Source organism: Pavona decussata, unplaced genomic scaffold, assembly GCF_977016875.1.
Source record: "Pavona decussata unplaced genomic scaffold, jaPavDecu1.1 SCAFFOLD_69, whole genome shotgun sequence".
Taxonomy (NCBI): Eukaryota; Metazoa; Cnidaria; class Anthozoa; order Scleractinia; family Agariciidae; genus Pavona; species Pavona decussata.
In genome coordinates this window covers 3,029,763-3,052,214 of record NW_028145488.1, presented here as the reverse complement: position 1 = coordinate 3,052,214, position 22,452 = coordinate 3,029,763, and the positions used below count along the sequence as shown (strand labels likewise).

Sequence of the window (22,452 nt, the reverse complement as noted above, 5' to 3'; positions counted from 1 at the left end):
CTCAGCCCTTCATATTGAATATATTAATTAATATTATATTCATATACCCATTGGGTCGTTTATGATCTCAGCCCTTCAATTGTTTGCTGTCTTGGTGTGTCAATCATTAAACAATATTTTTTATACAAGTGGTGTACTTACATGTATGTGGCTTTTGCTCCTTGTATTCATGTACCTGCTGCATGCTGCTCTCAATATTGTACATTCACTCTGAAAATAAAAGTGCCATGTTGTATAATTTTGTTATAATTTGCAATTTTCTCCTCTGAAGGTTTTTCTGGTGGAAGTCAGTCTTCAGTAGCAGGTTACAGTCAGTTTCCTTCCCCTGCGGCCTCTCAAACTCATCTGACAAGTGGAACTCAAGGTTAGTGGGAACATTTTGAATAATCCGAACAACCATCGAATGGCATATTTGAGGCATTTTAAAAGTCAGTTTTAAAATCACATTCGTATTAAATTGACCCTGAAAATCTGTTTATTGTATGAATATAATTTTCTTTGTTATACACTAACGCTGTTGTGGAGCTAGAAAAGCCCTCAGCATGCAAAGGTTGTGATCTGAGGTACTTCAAGATCCACCTTTTCATGTGTCTTGTGTCTTTGTTTATGAGTATAATGACAAACAAGTTTTCTCATTACAATTTTTCACTCTGAAGGTTTTTCTGGTGGAAGTCAGTCTTCAGTAGCAGGTTACAGTCAGCTTCCTTTCCCTGTGACCCGACAAACTTACCTGACAAGTGGAACAGAAGGTGGGCGAAAACATTTTGTATAATCCCCCGTACGAAAATCTCTGACCAAACGGGAGCATGAATTCGGCCAGACATTTCAAACTGACACGGGCATAACATTGACCGAACACGAGCAGAACAGGACACAGCGGTAAAGAACCTAACTAGAACAAGACACCTAACCTAAAGAGAGCAGAAATTAGCAAGACACGAGCAGGACACGAAAAATCGTAAACAACCAGAAAACGAGCATGAAACGAGCCTGACATTAGCCGGACAACGTAAATAACCTGTGATGTAATCAGCAAAAATATATCCGGTCTTACTCCAACCTGAATACGGCCGTACAACGCATATAAACACATAGAAATAATGATTAAATGTTTTATTGATAGATTCATGGAATAAAACTGATACAATAAAATTAAGTTTTTACTATATCCATACAGTGTTAAATCTGCATACACAATCTCAAAAATATAACAAATTTGCGGCGATAATTTCTTATTTTCTTGCATGTGTCAAACTAATTAAAAAAAATACACATGTATTCATTGCACTAATTGAAGGAAACTTACTAATGTACTTATGATTTGCTCAACTTATCCTCGAAAGATTAAATACGACAAAGAAAATGTTCCTTAATAAATATGTATGCTGAATAGACAGGGGATAGATCACTTAGCTGCATGCCGCTTCAGTTTTGTGCGTAATTAAATGATCTGGTTGCGATGAGCAGCCATGTAATCTGCAAAATAACAAGTGCAAAAGTCTGTGATGCTGCAGTTGTTCTAAATATCCATTCAGATAACAAAAAAGCTATGCTATCAATATAAAAATGATAGTGCGTTTAAACCGCCGCGAATTAAATTGCAAGCGTTTGTGTGCAAAGCCCGATCGTCCGAAGAGTATAATCTCTCACACGTGTTGCGTGAGCCGGATCTTTCGTAGAGCGGTCTTGGGGGAGGGGCAGAGAATATTGTGGTTTGCCAATATTAAATAAAGTTTATTCAGTTCCAAAAACATGAGTAAAGTGTGAACTCGCCTTTTGTATGTTTTGGTGTGAGTTCAGTCTAATTATTTTGCAGGGCATAGAGCCTGATTCTCAGATGGTCGGAGGTCATCCGGTCAAACTTTATAAGTTAAACATTTCAAAACACTACTGAATTTTTTGTCGGATAAAAGACGGACGATTTCAATTAATGTAAATCGTAATTGATAAAGCTTTCTAAATTTAAACTCAACCTCTCCTCGTTTTGGCATCTGAAATTTACCAAACATGGAATGTCTTATAGCCATTGGCATGGAACAGTTCGGTACACTCAAAAAATCAAATAAATAGAAAGAAAAGAAAAAAATTTGAGTCCAAAGGACTGACATTTATTTTATAAGAAGATAATGTAGCTTACCTCTCCCCTTAATCTTTGGGATGATGCTAAGAACCTCCTCTTGCTTCCATTTTCCTCAGGCTGCAGATGTATTCGACATGTATCTCACTTAATTGCTTTCAGATCCTCGCAATTTACATTTACATCTAAAATGCTTTATACACTTTTGTCTGAATAAAAATATTCAAGGCATGCGAACAGCGACATTTCTAAAACTTTTTTTTAAATCCTTGAAGAGATCTTAAAAACACTGAGGAAGAAGCGATCACTGCTAACTGAACAAGCCTTAAGAGATACGGTAACTGCACTTGCACTGTTTCGCGCGCACACATTGAAAATACAGTTAACACTCCAAGCGCCAAAAATTTGTAACCGTAACCGTCAAGAGATCTCGAAGCCAACCAATGAAAAATGAATTTAAACAATGAGAGACTTATCTGCAACATGTCTCTTAAAATTGGCATTTGATTGATAAAAACGCGTGCTAGGAATCAAAAAAACGCATCGCTGTACGTGCAGTGTGTGACATACGTTGATCTTGGAATCCAGCGAAACGACTTCTTTGCGGATTCAGCTGGCGGAATGCCCTGATTTTCAAAACTTTTGTCAAGAGGGAACTCGGCTTTTTTTTCAGCGTCCTCCATGAATGGGGTCAAGTTTGAGATTTCCAAATTTTGCGGTCCGTCGAGCAGCATGATGACCGTAATACCATATGCAGGTGTGTTTATAAACAACGCTGTTCGTGCTTTATTTATATTCCTTGACACTGTAACAGCTAGACTTAACATTGTCTTTGCGATCAATTTCATTGACAGGAAACGAAACGTACCTTGTCTGGCTCTTTCCAATCTCGTGTCAGGCTCTTATCAGGCCCGTGCCTAGCTACTTATTAAAGTTGTTAAATTTGGAAAAATAATTTGAGGTTGTTTGGCTCTTGATCTGTTCCTGTAAGTGTCTTGTGCGGCTGCCGTGACCCAGACACGAGCGTAACATTTGTCTGGCTTATTAGCTTTGAGCCAGACATTTTTTTGCCCGGTTCTTGTTTTGCTGATGTTTGGTTCTATCAACGGTATTCCCGCCAAGGTCAGGCCGGAAATTTTCGTACTGGCCCAACAACTGTCATATGGCATTAAGAATAAATTTTTAAGGGTAAGTTTTCAAGTAATTAAAAAATGAATATTTATTTAAACTGACTTTACTATGTGAACATAATTTTGTTTGCCATATGCTAAGTTAATTCAATGCTTTTGTCTGAGCCATATTTTCTCCTCTGCTGGTGATCTGAATAGTCTGCCACAGGAGACACTTGTTTCAGTCCTTATTTCACCTGTGGGTGAATCAAGAGCTGGAAAAGGCTTCTGCATTTCAAGCTGTGATGTGATGACTTCAGAAACCACCTTTGCATTCTTCAGTGTCTTTCTTTATGAGAATAATGACATACAAGTTTGCTTTTATTAACAATTTTCCCCCTCTGAAGGTTTTTCTGGTGGAGGTCAGTCTTCAGTACATGTAGCAGGTTACAGTCAGTTTCCTTTACCTGCAGCCTCACAAACACATTTGAGAAGTGGAATTGAAGGTAGGTGGGAAATACTTAAAACAATTACAATAAAAGTACCGTAAAACTAAAATTTTCGTTTTAAAAAAGGGATTTTTCATTTTCTGAAGAAAATGTCTCTGAAAAAATTGGTTGCCATGATAACATCAAAGTCAACAAACATTAACCAACCACATCAAGTTTATTCCCAGATTAAAATTTTCAAAAAATTCCTAAAGTTTCATGGGCTTAATGCACAAATATCAAAAGAAGTTATTCAGGTTCAAAGTCAGTGCAGGCAGAATCTGCCCCCATCTAGATGGGATTTATAGTCTGTTTTCACATAAAATCCTGATTTAAATTGACCCTAAACACCTGTTTATAGCATGGATATAATTTTCTTTGTTATACAATAACGCTGTTATTCAACTGGAAAAGGCCCCTGCTTTTGCAGGCTCTGATCTGAGATACCTCAAGACCCACTTTCCATTTGTCTAGTGGCTCTCTTTATGAGTATAATGACTTTCAAGTTTGCTAATATAATATTTACAATTTTCCCTTCTGAAGGTTTTTCTGTTGGAAGTCAGTCTTCAGTACCAGGTTACAGTCAGCTTCCTTTCCCTTCAACCTCTCAAACTCATCTAAGAAGTGGAACTGAAAGTACCGGTAGGCGTAAACATCAAAGTATGGGTAACATTTGCAAAATAATATTGAAGGGCTGAATAGCATAAATAACCCAAATGACTTTTCAGATCACATTTTGTTGTTTAGGTTAAAATTGGCTGCAATTTTTGTAGGTGGCCTAATGAATTAATTTAGGGAATGTTGCTCCAACGTTTTATCTGCTCCTTTGTAAATTGGGCGGCAAAGCAGCAAATAAAACAGTTGAGCGACGTTCCCAGAAAGAATTCAAGGCCACATACAAAAACTCCGGTGAATCTGAGCTAAAACAAGAAAAAGCAATCCGAAAAGTCATTTGGGCAATTATATGCTCTCAGCCCTTCATATTGAATATATCAATGTTATATTCATATATTCATTGGGTCGGTTATGAGCTCAGCCCTTCAATTGTGTGCTGTCTTGGTGTCTCAATCATTAAACAATAGTTACTTTTTTATACAAGTGGTGTACTTACATGTATGTGGCTTTTCTCCTTGCATTCATGTACCTGCTACATGCTGCTGTCTCATTGTACATTCACTCTGAAAATAAAAGTGTTATGTTGTATAATTTTGTTATTGCAATTTTCTCCTCTGAAGGTTTTTCTGGTGGAAGTCAGTGGGAAACATTTTGAATAGTCCCAACAAGCATCAAATGGCATTTTTGAGGCATTTTAAAAGTCAGTTTGAAAATCAAATCCATATTAAATTGACCCTGAAAATCTGTTTATTGTATGAATATCATTTTCTTTGTTATACACTAACGCTGTTGTGGAGCTAGAAAAGCCCTCAGCATGCACAGGTTGCGATCTGAGGTACTTCAAGACCCACCTTTTCATGTGTCTTGTGTCTTTCTTTATGAGTATAATGACAAACAAGTTTTCTCACTACAATTTCCCCCTCCTAAGGTTTTTCTGGTGGAAGTCAGTCTTCAGTAGCAGGTTACAGTCAGCGTCCTTTCCCTGTGACCCCACAAACTTACCTGACAAGTGGAACAGAAGGTGGGCGAAAACATTTTGTGTAATCCTAACAACTGTCACATGGCATTAAGAAGAAATTTTTAAGGGGTAATTAGTTGTTAAATTATTAAAAAAATAAATATTTATTTAAATTGACTTTATTGTGTGAACATAATTTTCTTTGCCATATGCTAAGTTAATTTAATGCTTTTGTCTCAGCCATATTTTCTGCTCTGCAAATGATCTGAATAGCTTGCCACAGGAGACACTTGTTTCAGTCCTTATTTCGCCTGTGGGTGAATCAGAGCTGGAAAAGGCTTCTGCATCTTAAGCTGAAATGTGAGGACTCCAGAAACTACCTTTGCGTTTTTCAGTGTCTTTCTTTATGAGAATAATGACATACAAGTTTGCTTTTATTAATAATTTTCCCCCTCTGAAGGTTTTTCTGGTGGAGGTCAGTCTTCAGTACATGTAGCAGGTTACAGTCAGTTTCCTTTACCTGCAGCCTCACAAACACATTTGAGAAGTGGAATTGAAGGTAGGTGGGAAATACTTAAAACAATTACAATAAAAGTACCGTAAAACTAAAATTTTCGTTTTAAAAAAGGGATTTTTCATTTTCTGAAGAAAATGTCTCTGAAAAAATTGGTTGCCATGATAACATCAAAGTCAACAAACATTAACCAACCACATCAAGTTTATTCCCAGATTAAAATTTTCAAAAAATTCCTAAAGTTTCATGGGCTTAATGCACAAATATCAAAAGAAGTTATTCAGGTTCAAAGTCAGTGCAGGCAGAATCTGCCCCCATCTAGATGGGATTTATAGTCTGTTTTCACATAAAATCCTGATTTAAATTGACCCTAAACACCTGTTTATAGCATGGATATAATTTTCTTTGTTATACAATAACGCTGTTATTCAACTGGAAAAGGCCCCTGCTTTTGCAGGCTCTGATCTGAGATACCTCAAGACCCACTTTCCATTTGTCTAGTGGCTCTCTTTATGAGTATAATGACTTTCAAGTTTGCTAATATAATATTTACAATTTTCCCTTCTGAAGGTTTTTCTGTTGGAAGTCAGTCTTCAGTACCAGGTTACAGTCAGCTTCCTTTCCCTTCAACCTCTCAAACTCATCTAAGAAGTGGAACTGAAAGTACCGGTAGGCGTAAACATCAAAGTATGGGTAACATTTGCAAAATAATATTGAAGGGCTGAATAGCATAAATAACCCAAATGACTTTTCAGATCACATTTTGTTGTTTAGGTTAAAATTGGCTGCAATTTTTGTAGGTGGCCTAATGAATTAATTTAGGGAATGTTGCTCCAACGTTTTATCTGCTCCTTTGTAAATTGGGCGGCAAAGCAGCAAATAAAACAGTTGAGCGACGTTCCCAGAAAGAATTCAAGGCCACATACAAAAACTCCGGTGAATCTGAGCTAAAACAAGAAAAAGCAATCCGAAAAGTCATTTGGGCAATTATATGCTCTCAGCCCTTCATATTGAATATATCAATGTTATATTCATATATTCATTGGGTCGGTTATGAGCTCAGCCCTTCAATTGTGTGCTGTCTTGGTGTCTCAATCATTAAACAATAGTTACTTTTTTATACAAGTGGTGTACTTACATGTATGTGGCTTTTCTCCTTGCATTCATGTACCTGCTACATGCTGCTGTCTCATTGTACATTCACTCTGAAAATAAAAGTGTTATGTTGTATAATTTTGTTATTGCAATTTTCTCCTCTGAAGGTTTTTCTGGTGGAAGTCAGTGGGAAACATTTTGAATAGTCCCAACAAGCATCAAATGGCATTTTTGAGGCATTTTAAAAGTCAGTTTGAAAATCAAATCCATATTAAATTGACCCTGAAAATCTGTTTATTGTATGAATATCATTTTCTTTGTTATACACTAACGCTGTTGTGGAGCTAGAAAAGCCCTCAGCATGCACAGGTTGCGATCTGAGGTACTTCAAGACCCACCTTTTCATGTGTCTTGTGTCTTTCTTTATGAGTATAATGACAAACAAGTTTTCTCACTACAATTTCCCCCTCCTAAGGTTTTTCTGGTGGAAGTCAGTCTTCAGTAGCAGGTTACAGTCAGCGTCCTTTCCCTGTGACCCCACAAACTTACCTGACAAGTGGAACAGAAGGTGGGCGAAAACATTTTGTGTAATCCTAACAACTGTCACATGGCATTAAGAAGAAATTTTTAAGGGGTAATTAGTTGTTAAATTATTAAAAAAATAAATATTTATTTAAATTGACTTTATTGTGTGAACATAATTTTCTTTGCCATATGCTAAGTTAATTTAATGCTTTTGTCTCAGCCATATTTTCTGCTCTGCAAATGATCTGAATAGCTTGCCACAGGAGACACTTGTTTCAGTCCTTATTTCGCCTGTGGGTGAATCAGAGCTGGAAAAGGCTTCTGCATCTTAAGCTGAAATGTGAGGACTCCAGAAACTACCTTTGCGTTTTTCAGTGTCTTTCTTTATGAGAATAATGACATACAAGTTTGCTTTTATTAATAATTTTCCCCCTCTGAAGGTTTTTCTGGTGGAGGTCAGTCTTCAGTACATGTAGCAGGTTACAGTCAGTTTCCTTTACCTGCAGCCTCACAAACACATTTGAGAGGTCGAATTGAAGGTAGGTGGGAAATACTTAAAACAGTTACAATAAAACTACCATAAAACTAAAATTTTTGTTTTAAAAAAGGGATTTTTCAATTTCTGAAGAAAATGCCTGTGAAAAAATTGGTTGCCACGATAACATCAAAGTCAACAAATACTAACCAACCACGTCAAGTTTATTCCCAGATTAAAATTTTAGAAAAATTCCTAAAGTTTGATGGGCTTAATGCACAAATATCAAAAGAAGTTATTCAGATTCAAAGTCAGTGCAGGCAGAATCTGCCCCCATCTAGATGTGATTAATAGTCAGTTTTCACATAAAATCGTGATTTAAATTGACCCTAAACACCTGTTTATAGCGTGAATATAATTTTCTTTGTTATACAATAACGCTGTTATTCAACTGGAAAAGGCCCCTGCTTTTGCAGGCTCTGATCTGAGATACCTCAAGACCCACTTTCCATTTGTCTAGTGGCTCTCTTTATGAGTATAATGACATACAAGTTTGCTATCTAATATTTACAATTTTTCCTTCTGAAGGTTTTTCTGTTGGAAGTCAGTCTTCAGTACCAGGTTACAGTCAGCTTCCTTTCCCTTCAACCTCTCAAACTCATCTAAGAGGTGGAACTGAAAGTAAGTGTAAACATCAAAGTATGGGTAACATTTGCAAAATAATATTGAAGGGCTGAATAGCATAATCAACCCAAATGACTTTTCAGATCACATTTTGTTGTTTAGGTTAAGATTGGCTGCAATTTTTGTAGGTGGCCTAATGAATTAATTTAGGGAATGTTGCTCCAATATTTTATCTGCTGCTTTGTAAATTGTGCAGCAAAGCAGGAAATAAAACATCGAGGAACGTTTCCTGAAAGAATTCAAGGCCACATACAAAAACTCCGGTGAATCTGAGCTAAAACAAGAAAAAGCAATCTGAAAAGTCATTTGGGCAATTATATGCTCTCAGCCCTTCATATTGAATATATCAATATTATATTCATATACTCATTGGGTCGTTTATGATCTCAGCCCTTCAATTGTTTGCTGTCTTGGTATGTCAATCATTAAACAATAGTTACTTTTTTATACAAGTGGTGTACTTACATGTATGTGGCTTTTTCTCCTTGTGTTCATGTAGCTGCTACATGCTGCTGTCTCATTGTACATTCACTCTGAAAACAAAAGTGCGATGTTGTATAATTTTGTTATTGCAGTTTTCCCCTCTGGAGGTTTTTCTGGTGGAAGTCAGTTTTCAGTAGCAGGTTACAGTCAGCTTCCACCCCCTGTGGCCTCTCAAACTCATCTGACAAGTGGAACTCAAGGTTAGTGGGAACATTTTGAATAATCCGAACAACCATCGAATGGCATATTTGAGGCATTGTAAAAGTCAGTTTTAAAATCAAATCCGTATTAAATTGACCCTGAAAATCTGTTTATTGTATGAATATAATTTTCTTTGTTATACACTAACGCTGTTGTGGAGCTAGAAAAGCCCTCAGGAGGCACAGGTTGTGATCTGAGGTACTTCAAGACCCACCTTTTCATGTGTCTTGTGTCTTTGTTTATGAGTATAATGACAAACAAATTTTCTCATTACAATTTTTCCCTCTGAAGGTTTTTCTGGTGAAAGTCAGTCTTCAGTAGCAGGTTACAGTCAGGTTCCTTTCCCTGTGACCCCACAAACTTACCTGACAAGTGGAATTGAAGGTGGGCGAAAACATTTTGTATAATCCCAACAACTGTCACATGGCATTTATTAATTAAAGAATAGATTTTTAAGGGTAAGTTTTCAAATTATTAAAAAATAAATATTTATTTAAATTGACTTTACTATGTGAACATAATTTTCTTTGCCATATATGCTAAGTTAATTTAATGCTTTTGTCTGAGCCATAAATATTTTCTCCTCTCCTGATGATCTGAATAGTCTGCCACAGGAGACACTTGTTTCAGTCCTTATTTCACCTGTGGGTGAATCAAGAGCTGGAAAAGGTTTCTGCATTTCAAGCTGTGATGTGATGACTTCAGAAACCACCTTTGCATTTTTCAGTATCTTTCTTTATGAGAATAATGCGCTGATCAAATCGAAACTTCAACATCCCCCCCCCCCCCCCCCCCCGGGCAAACCCCGGGCATTTGACTATTTTCTGTGCCCGGGAGTGGGGAATTTGACGGGTAAGGCCTTCCCGGGGGTGGGGAATTTGACCTTGCCTGGGTGGGGTGGGGAAAATTGAACCGGAAGTGTCAGGTTTCAAATCGCTTTTTTTTTTTTGGGGGGGGGGGGCGCCGAAGTCGCTAACAGCTATAGACAAGTGTTTGGACGAGATGGAAGAGTTTAAAGGAAGAGATACAGCATTACAAAAAAAGCTTACAAAAAAAAAAAGGTCTTCAAAAGTGAGAGAGCTTAAATATTAATTATTTTTATAGATTGTATATAAACGATGCAGATTTTTTATACAATGAGTCAAGCTGCGCTCCCGCAGTGAATAGTGAAAAAAATAAACACTGTCGAATGAAAAACCGCTTTGGCTTAAATTGCAGAATATCCTGCCACTCGAACAACATTCTACGTAGCCGGCTAACTAATTAATATGTATTTCTAGTTCTTTAAACGATGGAGCTTTTATGCAATGAGTCAAGCTGCGCCTTTCTCCCGCATTTGTGTCTGCAGAGGTTTTTAGAATAGCCCGGCATAAAACAGCAGTGAACAGTTAAAGAAAAAAAAAACATTGTCGAATGAAAAACCGCCGCTTTGGCTTAAACTGCAGAATACCCTGCCACTCGAACAGTCTACGTAGCCGGCTAACTCATTTTAAATATGTTATTATGTATTTCTCGTCAAACAACCTTTGCCGTGTTTCGGAGTTAGAACAGCTTACACTTGCTGATCGATTGACATTTTCCGACTTAATAAATTCAATTTCCAATCATTAGTTTCAATGTTTTAAAAAGTTGTGGCTTTTGTAGTAACTCATGACAGGAGCCGACAACGGTTGTTCTTTAGGAGGGGCATTTGACAGACAAATCCGACGATAAGGTAGGGCATTTGAACACCCTTTTAGCTCGAGGGGGCGGGAATTTGAACGATCCAATCTGCAAAAGTTCAAATGCCCGGGGTTTGCCCGGGGGGGGGGGGATGTTGAAGTTTCGAGTTGATCGCCGCATAATGACATACAAGTTTGCTTTTATTAATAATTTTCCCCCTCCTAAGGTTTTTCTGGTGGAAGTCAGTCTTCAGTAGCAGGTTACAGTCAGCTTCCTTTCCCTGTGACCCCACAAACTTACCTGACAAGTGGAATTGAAGGTGGGTGAAAACATTTTGTATAATCCCAACAACTGTCACATGGCATTAAGAATAGATTTTTAAGGGTAATTAGTTGTTAAATTATAAAAAAAATAAATATTTATTTAAATTGACTTTACTATGTGAACATAATTTTGTTTGCCATATGCTAAGGTAATTTAATGCTTTTGTCTGAGCCATGTTTTCTGCTCTGCTAATGATCTGATTAGCCTGCCACAGGAGACACTTGTTTCAGTCCTTACTTTGCCTGTGGGTGAATCAAGAGCTGGAAAACGCTTCTGTGTCACAGGCTGTGATGTGAGGACTTCAGAAACCACCTTTGCATTCTTCAGTGTCTTTCTTTATGAGAATAATGACATAAAGTTTTCTTTTACTATAATTTTCCCCTCTGAAGGTTTTTCTGGTGGAGGTCAGTCTTCAGTAGCAGGTTACAGTCAGCTTCCTTTCCCTGCAGCCTCACAAACACATTTGAGAAGTGGAATTGAAGGTAGGTGGGAAATACTTAAAACAATTACAATAAAACTACCGTAAAACTAAAATTTTCGTTTTAAAAAGGGATTTTTCTCATTCTGAAGATACTGCCTGTGAAAAATTGGTTGCCATGATAACATCAAAGTCAACAAACACTAACCAACCACATCCTGTTTTTTCCAAGATCAATTTTCGAAAAATTCCTTACGTTTGGTGGGCTCAATGCACAAATATTAAAAGAAGCTATTCAGGTTCAAAGTCACTGCAGGCAGAATCTAGATGGGATTAATAGTCAGTTTCCAAATAAAATCCTGATTAAAATTGGCTCAAAAAATGTTGTAACTGTGTGAATATGATTTTCCTTGTCATACACCACCCCTGTTGTTGAGCTAGAAAAGGCCCCTGCTTCTGCAGGCTCTGATCTGAGGTACTTTAAGAACCAGATTTCTATTTATCTAGTGACTCCTTTTATGACTATAATGACATACAAATTTGCTTATAATATTTACAATTTTCCCCTCTGAAGGATTTTCTGGTGGAAGTCAGTCTTCAGTAGCAGGTTACAGTCAGCTTCCTTTCCCTGCAGCCTCTCAAACTCATCTGACAAGTGAAATTCAAGGTTGGTATATTAGAATTGAAATTATACAAAAGTTTAAGTTAACATCAGAGCTGTCACAAAGCATTTACATACTTATCTTGTATATGTTGTTTGTATCCTTCACTGGATCCTCCCTTGTAACCTTCTAAGTTGGTACATCATGAATTTGATCCTAATAGATGAGTTACAAAATAATGGAGGTATGGGCTTCCACTACTGTGTCACCTTGAAAGGAAAATTCTCTTGAAGGCCCACAAGCCAAATCTCACTAGTCATCTCTTTGATTGGTTGTTCTGGTGGTGTAGTGGTTATAACATTGGACTACTGTCACACTGGCCATTCTTTGTAAAACACAATTGTTAAATAATATATGCACTCTGACCTTTTCTATTACAAACACTCTCCTGTGCATTACAGTTTAGATGCGTTTTATCAGTAAATGTGCACGAGATCTTTAACTCCATTTTGTCGTACTTAAATATATATATTTTTCCCACTCAGAACAAATTCATGTATTTTGACACCGAGCGTGCGGGACTCAAAGTGAAAATACCTATTCAAGCCGTATGTTAAAAATCATGCTCTCAGTAACTGTTCCACGCAGAAAACAATTTTGACTGTGATTGCTGTTTTGTTGTAGGGCAAGATAACCCTGTTGTCAAGTTTCTAAAAGCAGAGTATAACAGGCGGTCTCTTTTGAGACCCCTCCTTTGGGAGAACACCTTGAAGTTACCTCTTGAAGATGTCTACACAAGATTGACAATGTTATCCAGACGAAACACAGACTTTCGCCTTGAAAATAAGGAAGTGTACATGTATGACATCTTCAAAAGCCCTGAAATATCGGAAGATGCTAAAAACGTGCTGGTAGAGGGAAGCCCAGGAATTGGCAAGACAACTTTCTGCCTTAAAATAGCCTGTGATTGGGCAAATGGAAAAATTCCGAAAGGGTGTTCATTTCCTGAATTTAATATTGTGTTACTTCTGAAATGCCGGGACATTGATGGAGACATAATAAAAGCCATCGATGAACAACTTCTACCTGAAGATGACGACATAAAGAAAGAGTTAAGGGATTACATCCAGGATATCCATAACCAAGAACAAGTTCTAATAATTTTGGATGGCCTTGACGAGCTACCTAAAGGTGTTGAAGATCACGTGGATCAATTGCTTCACAGACGAATATTTCCATTCTGCTTTCTTCTGGCGACATCGCGCCAAGAGAGAGGAATAAAATTGAGACAGAACGTTGACTTTGATGTCCTTTTGCAAATAGAAGGATTTGCTGACAAAGATGCTTTTCAGTACATCAGGAGGCATTTTAATCTTTTGGGGCCCGAGCATTTGTCAAAAGGAGAGAGGCTTATCAAAGCAATCCAGGAAAACTTTTTCCTCCGTTCTTTACCAAGTAATCCATTGAATTTGCTCCTTCTCTGTGTTGTTTTTGAGGACTATGAAGGACAACTTCCATCTCGTCGAACTGAGCTCTATCAGATTATTGTTCGATGCATTTTACGAAGATTCTGTGCAAAAAATAAGTTGGAAGCTCCGCAGGATGACAAGGCTCTTGAGAAGAAATTTAAACAGACTTTTCTTGCACTGGGAGAGTTAGCTTGGAAATGCCTGTTAGAAGATCGTCTTTCTTTTCTTGAAGGAGAACTGGCAAAATTTGAAGAGATGTATCCATATCTGGCAGCTCGGATATCAGGTTTTGTTTTCAAGGAAGCCAGTCTGAAAAAGATCAACCCACAGCACGAATACCACTTCTTCCACAAAACATTTGTAGAATACTTGGCCGCACGATACCTGGCATTTCTGTTATTGAAGAAAGAGGTCAATATCTTCAAAGAGTTTCACTTAGACTTCCATATTAAGCATATTGTAGTAAAATACCGACAAGTGTTTCTGTTTCTCTCTGGTATACTGGGTGAGGAAGCGAGTATCCTTTTCAGACAGATTGGCGAGAAGCTGATGAGTGACAACTGGGACTGGCTCAAGTGCAAAAAGGAGGAGGGAACGTTTTTCACTGAAAGTTTCAGTGAAAGTGGAAATGCTGAAGAAGTGGCGATGGCTCTTTGTTCCTTCATTCCTTTCCCTTTGACTGTGGAAGTGGGCCGCCATTCTTGTTATAGTTTTTTTGAGGTTGCAAAATACTGCCGGAACTTTTCACAATTACGGCATCCTTTTCATTTATCTTTGTGTTGTGATAAAGATGATGAAGATTTCGAAGTAAATTCTGCTTTTGATTATCTGAAATCCCGTCCAAAACTACAGAGTTTGTTCGTTTCCAGATTAGAAGCTCTCGGAAATGCCTTTTACGATGGACTATCTCAAAATTCGACTTCAGTGTCAGTTACTATTAGAAGTCTCCCTTGTAAAATAGGTGATATTCTTGGTAACAGTTTGGCTACAAGCAACACCTTGACCTCAGTGACGTTTGCACTGTTAAATGGGTGGGGCGAGGACTGGGCCAGAGCTCTTGAAAAGGGATTGTCTGCGGATACACCATTGCAGTCAGTTGTCCTCAAGATTTATGGTTTATTAAGTTACACTACAGTGAAGGCTTTGAAAAGAGTTTTAGTCAACACATCTTTGACCTCTGTTGTCATCACTATCTTTGGAGAGTTGCAAGATTCATTAGCTGCTGCCCTTTGTGAAGGACTTTCAGAACAAGCCTTTTTGAAATCTTTTACTTTGGTTGTTTTTGGAAGGGTGAGTGAATCAGGCATCGTCTTCCTAGAAAGAGGTTTCTTGCAAAATAACTCTTTGAATACTTTGGAAGTAAAAATCTTTGGTGAACTCTCTGACAGCTGGGCGAATGTTGTCAAAGGCATAATTTCAGCAAACAAAGCAAAGCAGTCGTGCACTTTCCACCCGAATACCAGTGGAAACATTGCAGCTGCTAAGGTCGCTTGTCTTACTCCTGTTTTGGCTAAGAGCAGTTTCAATTTAGAACAGACATTTAACTTCTGGGGTGAGTTGAGCTGTGAAGTTATAGAAGCTGTTGGGAGACTCTTGGTGAAGTCCACACCGTATCGACTCACTCTAAACATTCACGGAAACGTATTTGATGATGTTGTAAGCAGTCTTATGAGCTACCTGAAAATAGAAAAGTGCGTACACCCCGTTACTTTCAACATTTGGGGAGAATTGACTACTAACGGGAAGGCTGCTATTGAGCGGTTTTCTGGTGCCAACCACAATGCAAACTTAAAGGTGATTGTCCATGACTTGATATCAGACTGTTCTCCCTGTGGCCTTCATTTCTGTATTGATGAGCCCTCGTTATTACCTTCAGTATTCACTAAAGTGAAGGATACTGGAACAAGTGAACTTAGTCTCACAATCAGTGGCGTGAGTGATGACTGGGCACAGGGTCTGAATGACGGTTTAACAAACAGCCCGTCATTAACAACATTTGCTCTTACAATCGGAAACTGCCCTGGCGAGAACGTAGGGTGGATGCAACGTCTGCTTGAAGTAGTGTTGGAAAACACCTCCTTAGCTACACTCGCTCTCACTCTTACATTATATTCCCTCACTGACAAGGGAATAGACCTCAGCAACATTTTGGCGAAAAACGCGTCTTTAACGGCACTCCCCCTTACCATCAACAGCCACTTAAGCGAGAGTTCTTTCCTTCGGTCAGTTCTGTGTGATGGTTTGGCGTCAAACAAGTCATTACATACACTCACTCTTACAATCAACAACTGCAGTGGCACGGGTGGAGACTGGATATGGGGTCTGGGTGATGGTTTGGCGTCAAACAAGTCATTACATACACTCACTCTTACAATCAACATATACAGTGACACGGTTGGAAACTGGTTACATGATCTGGGTGATGGTTTGGCGTCAAACAAGTCACTACATACACTCTCTCTTATAATCAACAACTACAGTGGCACGCGTGGAGACTGGATATGGGGTCTGGATCATGGTTTGGCGTCAAACGAGTCATTACATACACTCACACTTATAATCAACTACAGTGGCACGGGTGGAGACAGGATATGGGGTCTGGGTCATGGTTTGGCGTCAAACAAGTCATTACATACACTCACTCTTACAATCAACAACTACAGTGGCACGGCTGGAGACTGGATACAGGATCTGGGTCATGGTTTGGCGTCAAACAAGTCATTACATACACTCACTCTTACAATCAACAACTACACTGACACGGGTGGAAACTGGTTACATGATCTGTGTGATGGTTTGGCGTCAAACAAGTCATTACATACACTCACTCTTACAATCAACAAATACAGTGGCACGGGTGGAAACTGGATATGGGATCTGGGTGATAGTTTGGCGTCAAACAAGTCATTACATACACTCTCTCTTACAATCAACAACTACAGTGGCACGGGTGGACACTGGATATGGGGTCTGGGTCATGGTTTGGCGTCAAACGAGTCATTACATACACTCACTCTTACAATCAACAACTACAGTGGCACGGGTGGACACTGGATATGGGGTCTGGGTGATGGTTTTGCGTCAAACAAGTCATTACATACACTCACTCTTACAATCAACAACTACAGTGGCACGGATGGACACCGGATATGGGGTCTGGGTCATGGTTTGGCGTCAAACGAGTCATTACATACACTCACTCTTACAATCAACAACTACAGTGGCACAATTGGAGTCTGGATAACGGATCTGGGTAATGCTTTGGCCAGAAATAAGTCATTAACTACTGTCAGTCTTACAATCAATAGCTGTAGTGAAGTGAGTGAAGATCAGTTACTGGAACTTTGCAATAATCTGGCAAGTGACACATTAACTACTCTGAGTTTGACAATAAACGACCACAGTTCTACAAGTAGAGGCCTTGGATGTGATCTTAGCAAGTGTTTTGCAGACTGTAAGTCGTTAACTTATCTAAGTTTAACGGTAAGCCTGTATGGAGAGGAACGTATGTGCTAAAACCTACCACCCCATGAGCAAACTGAAAGTAAATTCACCCGATTAAATTCAATAATGAGACGTGTATCCATAACTCGATTGACGCATGCGCTGTATTCATACAATCATGATAACACGTGCAAGTTACATTCAGCTAAGAAAATTTGTTCTCGGTCGCTAATGAAGAAGAAAACTTTCTTGAAGTACCGGAAAGATAGAAAACGAGTCCAGAGTAGGTAAATTTAGTCGACACAGAAGTCAAATCTTTGGATTGGAGTGAAATCAAGTCGCTCTTTATGAGAAAACGAAACGACAAATAGCGGCGGGAATAATTCAAAGCCCACCGTGGGGCTATGCTAGTAAGGAGCTCAGCAAGAACTAAACAAACTACAGATTGGATCTATCGGATTCTCTCAGGTAAACAAGTTTGAACGCTGATATAAAATTAATAGAAGCTAGGTAACGGTAGTTTTCCAGGGAAAATTTTCGTATTATAGGACAATGAAAACCTTTTCTTTTTTACCATTTCCAAAAGTCGTCTTTTTTTCCATTAGTATGTTAATTAAAGACGCAAAAGTTCGTTGGACGATAGCGATCCAATAAGTCCAACTTAAATTAACTCTAAAACAAGTTGAAATGATTTTCAAAACGGCGCAAAATACGGTTTCTTGCATGAAAGGAAAGAAGATATTTAGAAAAGGAAGTTTAGAACGCTCGTAACTAATAAACTTAGGAAAGCTCCGACAGTTTTGATTTTCTTCGCTCACCCTTGTTTTTTTTTTATACCGTTTTCTGTTAACTTTGTTATAAACGGATTGGTCTGAGTAACCAGACGACGTTTTCCCCGTTCCACCACTTGTCGCCGTTCCAAACCGCGTCTGTTTCATCCTTTTAGCTGTGCGTCTATCGAGTTATGGACACTTGAAAAGTTTTAAGCGCACTCGAGAAATGGTGAAGAGTATCAACCTTGCTTAGCAGTGTCATTAGCATTTTAAGCCCTAATATCAAACAGTTACTTGTTAAAGTGAAGTTGAATGGTGAAGAGTATCAACCTTCCTTAGCAGTGTCATTAGCCTTTTAAGCCCTAATATCAAACACTTACTTGTTAAAGTGAAGTTGAATGATGAAGAGTATCAACCTTGCTTAGCAGTGTCATTAGCATTTTAAGCCCTAATATCAAACCGCAAATTCTCCTCATTGGTGTCTTCATATTTGTTGTGGTATTAGTTGGGAGAAATTGCTCAAAATCAGTTTATCTTTCAGTGATCATTTGCTATATCCTCGTGATCAGCGTGTTTGATGTTTTACCGATACCGTAAACTGCCGCTTACAAGCCCCCCCTCCCCCGCTTATAAGTCCTCCCGGTTATAGGCCCATCTACCTGTAAACCAAAAAATACATCTGATTATAAGCCCCCCCACCCCCCCCCCCCCCCGGATATAAGCCCCCCTCTAGTTTCGTTCGTCTTGTTGGTTTTAATTTTGTTCCAATTATTGACATTTTAAAGCTTTATTAAAAACTAGTAAATAAACTACGTATTTCGATCAACACTGTTATAGCTCGTTTGGAAACGGTTTTTTTATTCCGGTTATAAGCCCCTAAGGATATAATCCCCTCCGTTTATAAGGCCATCTAAAACCCCTTACGAAGTTGTATTAGCCCAGGGCTTATAAGCGGGAGTTTACGGTATTTTCAAGGAGGACAGAGCTACTGATCTCCATAGGGGCTTAAGGGGTTAACTGTCTCCTGTCTTCAAATTTGCCTCTGTGTTAATTGTGTTAGTCAAAGGTAACGGCGCTCCTTTTGTTGAGTAGTTTAATTTTGGACTTGTTGAACTGGAACTACCTTGTAATTGAGGTTTTGCAGGGAATTATCGTTAAACAGAGCTACGATACGATACGATAATGTAGATCGATTGAGGGGAATCCCTGCATAAGCCTTCGTTTCAAGGCAGCTCCATTTCTCAGCTCAAAATACGTTATTTTGTATTTACCACTGGTGGCCGCGCTTGCTTGATTAATGACCCAGGAGTGGAATGAAATCTTGACAGATTAAGAGTTATCAATGATCCTTTCAACCAGACACCAAGCCAAATTCTTCATTTTTTTGTGTAGTAAGTGATGTAAGAGGTTCGAGCATTTGGGGAAAATTCTGTGCACCGTGACGAAAGCAGGTTAGTTTTGAAAAGTTGGAGGCTGGGTATAAAATGCAGTCCGAGATAAAATCTGATTAAACATTTGCTATTAGATGTGAGGCAAGTGCAAAGAAGATCAACGTGTTGGACACAATCGTGTGGATATTTAGAAAATTAAACTCGGCCCGAGTCTGAGTTTCACTCCAAAGAGCATCTAAAACTCGAAATTTAAGAAAATCCTCAAATTGAATGTATAACACAGAAGACAAGGAAGAACACCACGAGAAAGTGGTGTTTAGTAGCTTTGATTGATTGGTCACATGTGAGGAATTTCATCCACAGACTCAAAGATAGAACCACCTCGTGCAGCTACGGTACCACAGGAAAGTACTACTCAGTAGCTTTCATTTGAATGGTCACACTTTAGGATTTCATCCAAAGGAATCGAAAGTTAAAACCAGCTTGTACAGCATAATAAACAGCTGAGCACCACAGGAAAGTACTGCTCAGAAGCTTTCATTTGAATGGTCACACTTAAAGATTTCATCCACAAACTCAAAAGGTAGAACCACTTTGTACAGCATTGCTGTGGGAGTGGAAGAGTTTACGGTTTTTCTTGAAAAGTGTCATTGTATATTAAGAATCTATCAAAGTTTCCCGCAGAGATGCTTCTCTTCCTGTCGATCCCAACATGTGGCATGTAATGCAAATGCATGGTTATGTTGTTATTTTATTGTGCACACACCTTGTACTGTTACCCTGGCCGTTTCTAATTGCGCACAAGGCTGGGTGAATAATTTTATCTCGGTCTGCAGCCGATACTTAGTCTGAAGTCTGTAGCGTAAGGGTGAGTCGATATTGATGCCACATAGTCGATACCTGGTAGTGTTCAAGTATCGATACTTGTGAACGACACAGGTTTTGTTTCGATGCCGTTAAACTGACAACTTCAAAGAAGCGTGATGTGTATTCCACATAACGTTGGAGGAATTTTAATTCTTACTGCTCTGAAGCATAGCCTTTTTTTGCGGAAGAATTTTACTGTTCTCTTGGCAGTACAGAAACTTGAGCGTTCTCTACTCTTTTTAAGCCTGGATTCTACCGACGGTAATGACGTCATAGTACAAGTCTGGAGCAAAGACGTCACAGTATCGATATAAAAGAAAGTGCCAAGTATCGGGTAATATATCACGAATATCGTATCGCATGTGAAGCTGGTATCGGCTCACTGTTACCTGCAGACTACCGAAGTATTAAGTGAGAATGAAAGTCCGTTGTCATGGTGATAATGTGAATTTGCTGTTGAGGTGACTGTGGGGTTTCTCTCCTCTCATGATTCCCAAATGGATCGGTTTGTTGAAGAAATTACCTTTTAAGTGTAAGTAATGTAAGTAATTGAAGACCGTGAAAGTCAAAGCAGCTTAAGTGTATTTGAACATTTTAGAATCAGAAGACACAAATCGAGAAGGTTTTGTCTTCTTTCTATGATCCTTATGCTGACAAATCTCCTGTAATTCAAGTACGGGGAAAAATTGTTTCTTGCCAAATGTTTTTGCTTTCATTAAGTAAAGTGTAACCAACAGGGTGCATTTGGTACCTCAATTGTACGTAGACGTTAAGGCAGATTCAACATTTTAAAATCAGAAGACACAAATGGAGAAGGTTTTGTCTTTTTTCTATAATCCTTATACTGTTAAATCTCCTGTAATTCAGGTACGGCATGTAAGTTTTGTAGAGTCGTACATATTTCAAACTTGGGGTGCCTCAATCTGGTACCTTAATTGTACATAGACGTTAATGAACTTGAAGTTCAAGGCAGATTTAACGTTTCAGAATCAGAAGACACAAATCTAGAAGATCTTGTCTTTTTTTTCTATAATCCTTGTGCTGTTAAATCTCCTGTAATTTGAGGTACGGCATGAAATTGTTTCTTGCCAAATGTTATTGCTTTCATTAAGTAAAGTTTAACTAACGAGAACATTATTTTATGCTATGTCGTGCTGTGCAAACCAAAGACATGGTGTAAGTTTTGTAGTTAAGTAGATAACGAATCAGTTACAGCCTTACTTATTTCAAACGTGGGGTACATTTGGTACCTCAATTGTGCATAGACATTAATGAACTTGAAAGTTAAAGCAGATTCAACATTTTAGATCCAGTAGACACAAATTCAGAAGATTTTGTCTTTTTCTATAATCCTTGTAACGTAATTGCAGGGTTGAATGTTTTGTGCCAAGTGACTTTTACCAAGTAGATTACAAGAGACGAATATGAAATTGACTCTGAGAAACGACATCGGAGTAAAATGTAATATTAGAATTTTATTAAACCATTTGAAGTTTAAATGCTTGAGTATGATATCTGTATTTGATTTACAGATCAACGTGAAATGTTCCTAAAATACCGATTAGTCCATCAGAACATAAGCGAAGGGAACAAAGAAACTCGTCAATTAAAGGAATTTGTTTATATCTGCTGTTTGATTTACAGAGATCAACATAGAATTTCTCCTTTACAAACTCATTGATAATTCATGAAGAGAAAGTAATGGACATCACTACAGTGAATGAGATTTGGAAATGTGATCGTAATTATCCTAAAATTTAGTGAACGGTTGCTTTGAATGTCTTCATAAACTATTAATGGTTTGAGAAGTTACATCAAACACACAAAAGAGTGTTTGATGCGATTTCTAAACACCTCGAATAGTTGGCTGAAAAAGCGAGGCGCACTTTTCGTTGTTTGAAAATCGTACGAAACACTCTTCCTTGTGTTTAATATATTACTTACAATACCAACACATTTCACAGCAGGGAGATGATGACGATACGAAATTCATCAACCAGGGCGTATTTTCTCCATATGTCAGCTTAGAATTAACCTTAAAAGAGATGAATGGACACCGAGCGAGGACAACATGTGATACACTTTTGTTTTTAGTGTTGTTTTTGTTAATTGTCCATTGCAAGTTTTTCTTCGTTTGTTTAGGTTTTTCTTTGTTACGCTCTGATTGGTTAAAATAATGTCGCACCCTTTTCTCCATCGATTAGAAATGAAACCAAGCCACTGGAATATCCCGAGCCTCTTTAAGTTTAATGGAACATTTCGAATTCTGATTTGTTTA

The 22,452-nt window shown here is 38.3% G+C and overlaps 1 protein-coding gene and 1 long non-coding RNA gene across 2 annotated transcripts in view; one reads left to right on the top strand and one right to left on the bottom strand.

The window, feature by feature from the left end:
• LOC146477792 (uncharacterized) overlaps positions 1-22,452 on the bottom strand; it is a 299,841-nt gene that overhangs the window by 186,961 nt on the left and 90,428 nt on the right. The gene's annotated exons all lie outside the window — the stretch shown is intronic.
• Positions 2,759-21,673, top strand: LOC146477794 (uncharacterized). Its single transcript, XM_085113077.1, has 12 exons — positions 2,759-2,834; positions 3,594-3,692; positions 5,708-5,806; positions 7,332-7,424; positions 7,822-7,920; positions 8,445-8,537; positions 9,116-9,223; positions 9,516-9,608; positions 11,113-11,205; positions 11,600-11,692; positions 12,203-12,295; positions 12,915-21,673. Exons 1-12 carry the CDS (start codon positions 2,759-2,761, stop codon positions 17,213-17,215), a joined length of 5,340 nt encoding a protein of 1,779 aa, XP_084969203.1. The 3' UTR covers positions 17,216-21,673.